An 8,878-nucleotide genomic window follows, 5' to 3' on the forward strand; every position below is an offset into this window, starting at 1 on the left:
AAGTTTTTTCCCTCTATAAACCTTAGCAGACTTATCCAAAGTGAACAAAGACTTGATAATCTGACAAACAATTTACAGCTTGTATTCTTTTGCTATGTTTTAATACATCAGCAAGACAATATTACACCCAGGTGTCAAAGCATGTCATGTACAAAGAATGGTTCATTGTTATCCAGTGTTGATTTGACTGCTCTGTTTCCTATATGTATAGCCCCCATTAGATCATTGTAATGGTGCTTCATGTCTATAGGCCAACACAACATAGATCCAAACACTTCCATGGGAACATGAGTTCTACTTTTATTCAATGAAAAGCGCTTAGTTCACCACTTCTAGAAATGTAAAATAAATGAGTAGTTAAAAATGATTTTGCTAAACACGTGAACATTTCAGTGGGAACACTTTAATTGTTCCACAGTCCCCAGTATTTGTGTATTTACCTATCACAGCATATGTAGAACTGGGAACTTTTTAAGGGGTGTTACAGTATATAAAAGGAACTAGTGTATAATAACCACACCAAGGTAATCTGTAGTAAAGGAAAGCAGTTGTTCATAGTCCACTTCAGTTGACATTTAAGATCCTCTTCACACTTATGCATCGGTGTTAATGGACAATAAAACACTGTTTTTACTCTGCATTAAAGTAACACTAAACTCAGGAGTTACATGCAAAAATGCATTCAAGTACCTTAACAATTCACAAAAATTGAGCTTATTTGTGCATCACTCAGCTGTAGATCCTCAATTCATTTCTATGTGTTGTAAAGCTCCAAGCTCGTTCTCGTAATGGACTACAATCTCAAATTTAGTTTACCCATTTGTATTGAGATTGTAGTCCATCACGGGAGGAAACTTGGAGTGATGACTACTTTACAACACACACAGGGACCATTGGGAACAAAAGTAGCCACCCTCCAGAAGGAAGGACAGTGTCAGCACTAATTCAGAGATAATTTGGATTTACAGCCCAGTGATACACAAATAAGATACAGTCTTGTTAATAGTTAGGGTGATTGTATGCATTTTTAAGATTTAGGAAGCGTGTAGAAAAGCCAGCAACAATGATATTCTGTTTTTATCAGTTCTCCATGTATTTCCTGTTCACAACTGACAGTATACTGACAGGGGCTGTCAGATAAAATAAAAGCTCTTTTGTTATCATATTGCTTTCAGCTGGTCAAGCTGCCTTTCAACTTCCAGAAACAGAGTTTCTCTGACTTAACCACTACAAGAACTTTGTGGAAATGGAAATTCTCCAGTATACATGTAGAAACCTAGCTCTATACATAGTAAAAGATCAAATGTGTGAAATCACAATATAAAAAACAACAGGAGAAAATGTCTACAGTCATTGGATTTAACATTAATTACACTTTGAATATTTTGGTCTTAAACACATTTTGGAATTAATTTAAAACGAGAGCATCCCTATAAAGTCAGTCAATCTATAAGTTGTCAGCATATTCATTTAAAGGTTTATTCACAAAAGGGTGAAGAGTCTGGAGAAGGCAGGAGAAGTGAACAATCTAGGACAACATAGCTGATTTGGAAAAATTCTCCAATTCATCTCACTTTTCAGTTCAGCTATGTTGTCCTAGATTGTTCACTTCTCCTGCCTTCTCCAAACTCTTCACCCTTTTGTGAATAACCTGTAAGTCTCCATTCACACATTTTTACATGCGCATAAACATGCAAAACATAAAAAGCCATGCATTCCTATGGGGTCTGTGCATACTTGCACATGTACAGGTGAAACTCGAATAATTAGAATATCGTGCAAAAGTAATGGCAGTAATTGCTGCAAAAGGGGCCCAAACTGAATACATATGCATGCTTGTACTTTTCAGAGGTCCGATATTGTTCTATGTACAATCCTTGTTTTATTGATTGCATGTAATAATCTACTTTTTTGAGGTTGTGGATTTGGGGTTCGTGGGGTTTTCATGAGCTGTAAGCCATAATCATCACAATTATGACAAATCACGGCTTGAACTATCTTGCTTTGCATGTAATGAGTCCATCTCATATATTAGTTTCACATTTTAAGTTGCATTAGTGAAATAAATGAACTTTACACGATATTCTAATTATTCGAGTTTCACCTGTATATGCAAGCGCAAAAACATGCAACACAGGGAAAAAGTACATGCATGATTTTTTTGCAGATTTCAGCACGTTGTCCCCAACAGACTGTAGTTTTGCCGCAAAACTGCGTGTCTATTAGAATGTAATAAACATACGCATAAAACACAAATGTGTGAATGGAGACTGAAGTGTCATAGTGCCTGCATGTTACTGTAATAGACATGCCAACGGAGCATCCTGAAAGATGTTCTCTGTAAAGTGTTGGCGGTTTATACAAATTAAACACTGGTTATTGTTTTACTGTTGAATTGTCGGCGAAACAGGTTCTCTATTGCAAAAGAAACATGCTACGTCTCTTCTGCAATACAACAGACTTACCTGCCTGTCTGCAATCTTCTTTAGAATTTACACTAAACCATGCATGTGAAGATCAGTGTACATTCTCGACTCACCACGGTGCAAAAATAAATGAACTTCCATGCGTATGTGCAGGAGTTACGCGATTCTGGTCAAGCCAATCAAGATGGTCTTAGATCCCAAACTCAGAAGAGGAACCAATAAAGATGTTGGCACCAGTGAGGGAGCAACGGGAATTTAGTTCTGCTTTTAATTGGCATTCACAAGATGTCAGACTGTGTACATGTCAGTTATAGGAATAACATGCCCTACAGTTTGTTATTACACTGTTTCATGACCCTCATATATGCTCACTGTCTATGGGCTCATGTATCAAGAATTACATGGTTGAAACCTAATATAGGTGTATAAGCTATCCCATTTGTAATAGAAGTAGTACCATAGTTCTTTGTTCTGTAGATCAGCAAAAGGTAGACCGTTTATTCAGGAGGGAATGAACATTCTATGTACTGGCACTAAGCATGCTTAGTATGATGCAGAAAAACAGTCTGGCCAGAGCTATAGTATCCCAGTGGGCGCTATGGTTTCCTGACTGGCTCAAATGGTCACAAAGGTTGTTTCAGAGCAGTTGTCTCTCACCAGCAGCACAAACATAATGCAAATAGAATTAATAATACATTAAAGTAAGGGCAGGACTTCACAGATTACATTTTTATGAGGCGACTATGAAGCACTAACTACACAGAGAACTTCAATTTCTATCTACATAGACTATAGCGTAAAAGAGTAACTCCACCCTTGATGACTTCTCAGTGAGGGCATGCTGTGACCCCCCCAGCAGGTCTTTGCTAATCTATCTTTACTCCAGATACCGGTCTGACAGGCTACACAGGACAAAGAAATATCAAGTACCCCCTAGTGCAGAGATGCCCACAATTCTTTGGGTTAAGATTTTCCAACGAAAAACAAAACTGGGCTTTGACGGTTCATACTACATTTCCAATCAATTCTCTATCCTACATCTATACACTCAGAACCAGGATTGTGGGGGCTGCAGAAAGGACAAGTGCAGGGACACAAGTTGTCACTCCTCGCTATTTTTCCTTGCTCACTCGCTTGGCTGTCTCTCCTTTGCTCACTCGCTTGGCTGTCTCTCCTTTGCTCACTCGCTTGGCTGTCTCTCCTTTGCTCACTCTCTTGGCTGTCTCTCCTTTGCTCACTCTCTTGGCTGTCTCTCCTTTGCTCACTCTCTTGGCTGTCTCTCCTTTGCTCACTCTCTTGGCTGTCTCTCCTTTGCTCACTCTCTTGGCTGTCTCTCCTTTGCTCACTCTCCTGGCTGTCTTTCCCCGCGCTCTCTCCTGGCTGTCTTTCCCCGCGCTCTCTCCTGGCTGTCTTTCCCCGCGCTCTCTCCTGGCTGTCTTTCCCCGCGCTCTCTCCTGGCTGTCTTTCCCCGCGCTCTCTCCTGGCTGTCTTTCCCCGCGCTCTCTCCTGGCTGTCTTTCCCCGCGCTCTCTCCTGGCTGTCTTTCCCCGCGCTCTCTCCTGGCTGTCTTTCCCCGCGCTCTCTCCTGGCTGTCTTTCCCCGCGCTCTCTCCTGGCTGTCTTTCCCCGCGCTCTCTCCTGGCTGTCTTTCCCCGCGCTCTCTCCTGGCTGTCTTTCCCCGCGCTCTCTCCTGGCTGTCTTTCCCCGCGCTCTCTCCTGGCTGTCTTTCCCCGCGCTCTCTCCTGGCTGTCTTTCCCCGCGCTCTCTCCTGGCTGTCTTTCCCCGCGCTCTCTCCTGGCTGTCTTTCCCCGCGCTCTCTCCTGGCTGTCTTTCCCCGCGCGCTCTCCTGGCTGTCTCTCCTTTCAGAGGCACCACAAATCTTTAGCAGCTTTTTTAACTGCTTCTTGGCTCTTCACATGCGCTGTCCTGTCCTCCTGCAGTGCTAGTGCAGTTGAATGTGTCAGACGCTGCAGGCGCAGCACTCCCCTCCCCGTCTGCAGTGTCTGGCACATTCGGCCACACCTGCACTGCAGGAGGGAGCTTGGGACAGTGAGTCAACTTGTAAGAACAGCTTCAGCATTCGTTTTGCAAACAACTGGTAGATAGCGATTGACCTAATGGGCACCCCTGCCCTATTGAATTTCCTTAGGTGTATGGAAAACTCCAGTTGACAATAGTCCTTTGGCTAAAACTCAGGTTTGGCCTGTCACAACCGTGTCTGGGGTGGAAGGAGATCTTCCAGCCAGTGTCCAGAAGTAAAACTCTACTCCATGTGATCCGAGACAGAAAAATCTGTTTTGGGTCACGCTGCCCTTTAACCAGACTTTTGTACTCCAGACATTTTCAGGTTACATGACTTATACAAAAATATAAACAGCATATTAATATGAGCATACAGTGTATTTTAGTGTTCAATACCCATTTTATTTTGCATTACAAAATAAACATATTATTATTAACCGACTGTGGTAACAGCCTTTGAAAGTTTGAATATTCTTCTTAAACACCAGCATAAATTAAGTGCAGTGAATTTGAACTTCAACATATGAAAACATGTTAAAAAAAGAAGCTATTTTCTAAAACAAGGTCACAGTCATTAAATATCAATTCAAGTGTTCTCACATGAGAGGGCATTATCATTAACGATCAATATCAGCAAGTTATTACAATTGTATAGAGGACTCGATTTTATTTTTCTACATAGATTATCTCTTTTATTCCTATACCCCCTGCAAAATAGATTTAAAAAGATTTCTTTAAAAGTAGAACCTAAAGTGAAGCTGACCTAGTCTAAATACATCTACAATAGTATGTAAGGTTACAGCAGAGAACTGCATGGACCTTCGATCCTTGCTTCCATGTGTCATTTCCTTGAATTCCTTGCATGGGCTGTACATGTACCTCAACATCTGCTCGACATTAAGGTCCTCCCCTCCTAAAATTAAAGTTTACCTCTGTCATTTAGCTGTCAAATACCAGGGCTTCAGTGGACAACAAAGGCTCTGGCAAATGACACGTTAAAGGACAGGGCCAGGGCTTAGTGTTATGAGGAGGCAGGATTATTCTTGACCTGGACAAAAGACAAGGCCCCATGTACAGCCTGGACCTAGAAACCAAGGGGCTCAGATGGGACATAGGGATTGATTTAAAGATTACTGTAGGTAATTGCAAGCATCACAAGGTCCATGCACTGTTACCTTACAGCATATTAGGCCAAGTCAGCTTCATTTAAAAAAAGAGTATCTGTCATGGGGTAAAATGCTTGGTATGAAGTAGAATCTCCTAGAGGTGCACATACCTGAAGGAGACCTTCATACTCTCCTGTCATGGCGGAATCACTGGCCACTCTAACAGACTGAGCTCCGACTTTCCAGAGTAGTGCCAGAACTTGCTGCTTAATTAGCACTATGATGAGCAGCCTCACTAGCAAAAAGGCAGGTGGTAGGAGCAAGCTTCAGCATTATCAGGAAGATCTGGAGCTTTGCCTTTCAGGACGCCCCAGCATGTCGCCATGATTGGAGGGTTGGGAGGCTACTGCAAGCGTGCATAAATCTCCAGGGGCCTTTATGTCACATGATAGCAAGGCTGCATAACAAGTAAAGCATATGGATTTTTTATTTTTTTATTCTGTGTTAGTGTTTTAAACTGTAATGAGCTGCCTTGTGCCATCAGCATGCCGGAGAGCCGGACCACTGCTCTGATACACAGCACAGCTCTCCAGCCGTCCAACAAGACCCCTGCACAGTGCTCCAAATAAACAATACAGCCCAGTAAGTATGAGCGATGTTGATTTGAGTACTGAGCTGGAGGAGTGTCAGTCCACTGGAGACCTGCACCACTGCACTCTGTGAGAGCAGTAATTTTAGAAAGAAAAATGCCTTATTTCTACTTGTTAAGCAGCCTGACTACACAATAGAAAGCATGACTTTAGTTAGGTTTCAACCCGCAACAGATATAATGCAATAAATATCAACTCACATTTGCCTAGCCATTATCAATAAAAATGTAGCTTTCACTTATATAACTGGCAGTCATTTAAAAAAAAAAAAAAAAAAAAAAAAAAAAAGGATTAAAATTCTATCAGTGCTGCACTGACTCTCTCATAAGTGAGAAGAAAACAGACTCTTGAGTTAGCACAAGACCGACACTGAAAAGACTGCATAACCCACAACCTAATGGCAGTAGTGGCTTAAAGGGAATAAGGGAATGTATAGTGTTCTTGTACATATTTTATATGCTGTGAATAGCCTGAGCAATTTGATCTCCTGCTATTCATTTCTATTCACAACACACAAAGTCAGAGGATGAACACACCACCCTCCATGTCTGCTTGCTTTTATAGGCTCTCCACGTGGATTTTTAGGCCATGTTCACATGGGATGTTCTGGCATCCCTGTGGCAGGAATGCTAGGTGTCCCCATTTAGATGTGGGTGCTGTGCCCGTTTAGGTTATTGACAGGGTGACAGCAGCCGCATCTGTAAGCCACAGTCTGCATGTTATTGTATGCGATACCGTAGGTGTGAATCTGTAGGTCCCTGCCACAGGAATCCCAAATTGCCCCGTGTAAATGGGGCCTTAGTGTTTTTAATGAGCAAGGGTAACCTAAAACGTCATGGAAGAGCCTTGCACTACATGTTTATTTGAAAAACGACATAAAAGATACCTTATATACATAAAAGCACTTTTTTTTAATTAAAAAAAAAAATCAAATTTTTTAAAATAAAACTGACAGTTGTCCTCCTATCAGCACAAGCAAGCTAGACCTTTTTCACTACTCAGTAGATATATTTTTTCCCAACATTATACCACACTAGAATTAGTCCAAATGTGGATGATTGGTTTTCCAACAAGGGACTCTCATTGGAAAGGTAAGAGTGACCCAGCAGGCAGTTATACAATTCCATAGATCCAATCTGGACAAAATGACATATCCCTTTCAGAGTCCCAAATGAAGCATTACTGACATTTAGCATTAACGTTCAACTAACAGAGATGTTATGATAAAAAGACATAAAACAGAGATCTCTATTTTAAAACAGCAGCAGCCCCGCACATCTGGCAGGGTAAAAGACTATGTACATAAAAAAAGAAATATAAATATGAACAATTACTGCATAAAAATTAGTTCTAAAATCACTACAGTACATTTGGCCATGTTGCAAAGTTGGTTTATACAATAAAATATACAGATATGTACAGGATTTCAGTGTCTGTTCAAAGGAATCTGCTCTATGTACAAGACACGACATACAGGTGCGAAATGGCTTTGTATGCATCTCTTGGAAGCTTAGGAAGGAAGGAGACTCTCAGACAGCAGCCTTGAGGTGTGCAATTCTTGCACCGACAATCTTCTTAGCGTTCGTCATTCATCTTCAGCAGCTCCAGAAGGGCCCCGACAGCTCCGAAGTAGCCCTAAAACACAGTTATTCACAAAAGCCATAGAAATTATTTGTGTGGTCAAAACATACATATTAATTTTATTAATAATTCCAAATGATGTAAGAAGCAGTGGAAGAATGTTAATGTAACTATGTCTAGGTGCCAAGAGGCTGGATTACACTAGGGCTCCCAGACCTGTGACTTTAATTGCGGAGGGCTTATGGTGGCACTACGGTTATCTCTACTCTACAAACAGGCTCACTTAGTAAAGCAGAGCAATCTAACATTACCCAGGGAACACAAATTACTGTGGTGTACTAAAGTCCAATCACACAAAAATGTGAATTCTGATTTTGTACTTAAAATAGAACTATGGTGTAAGTGTTTTTCCCCATAGTTCTCTAGGGTCACCGGAGGATATATACTAGTGTACTCCCGTGACCCAAAGCTCAGTATATCGCGAGCTACAGCTCGCGGTATACTAAGACTGCCGCAGCTGGGACGGATCCCGACATTACTGTCGAGATCCACCCAGCTGCGTGAGTGACAGCTGGCTCTGCCTATCTAGAGGCAGAGCCAGCTACCATGCAGGGAGATGATTGAGAAGTGAGCGAGTGACGGTATGTGTTCGCTCACTTCCCGATCTATTGAGCCGACATGTGACAGTTTCATTGTCACAAGTCGGCTCGAACTATGAGGATGAGTGATGTTCACTCGCCTCGTAGTTCTCCTTTAAGATAACTGCCTTTTTGAGACACGAAGACAAAATCAGACCTACATCCATGCTCTGACCACCGTCAGATTTCTCTGTGTGCCAGTGGCTCCAAAACCACATAAGCTCAACATGTTTACACTATGGAAAGATGCATCAGCATATCAAGGGAAGAACAATAGAGATTATTCCAGTAGAAGTGATCAATCTTTCACCTGACATTCAGCATTGTCCTTTGACCAGAGATGGCTGTCTGATCCGACTAAAGTTTAGCATAGATGTCATATGAGTGGTATTGTTCTATCACACAAGTCTTCCTTATTGTGTGTGTGTGTATATATATATATATATATATATATATA

At 41.6% G+C, this 8,878-nt stretch overlaps 1 protein-coding gene across 2 annotated transcripts in view; it reads right to left on the reverse strand.

The window, feature by feature from the left end:
• Window positions 1–7,700: 7,700 nt before the first annotated feature.
• PANK1 (pantothenate kinase 1) overlaps window positions 7,701–8,878 on the reverse strand; it is a 43,087-nt gene continuing 41,909 nt past the window's right edge. For both annotated transcript variants that reach the window (XM_018562855.1, XM_018562856.1), the window contains exon 7: window positions 7,701–7,837. In XM_018562855.1, the coding sequence (XP_018418357.1) occupies window positions 7,778–7,837 (60 nt within the window). In that variant the 3' untranslated portion in view covers window positions 7,701–7,777. The remainder of the gene's footprint in view (window positions 7,838–8,878) is intronic.

The sequence above is a fragment of the Nanorana parkeri genome, unplaced genomic scaffold (genome assembly GCF_000935625.1).
Source record: "Nanorana parkeri isolate BGI_ZX_2015 unplaced genomic scaffold, ASM93562v1 scaffold606, whole genome shotgun sequence".
In the NCBI taxonomy this organism is placed as follows: Eukaryota; Metazoa; Chordata; class Amphibia; order Anura; family Dicroglossidae; genus Nanorana; species Nanorana parkeri.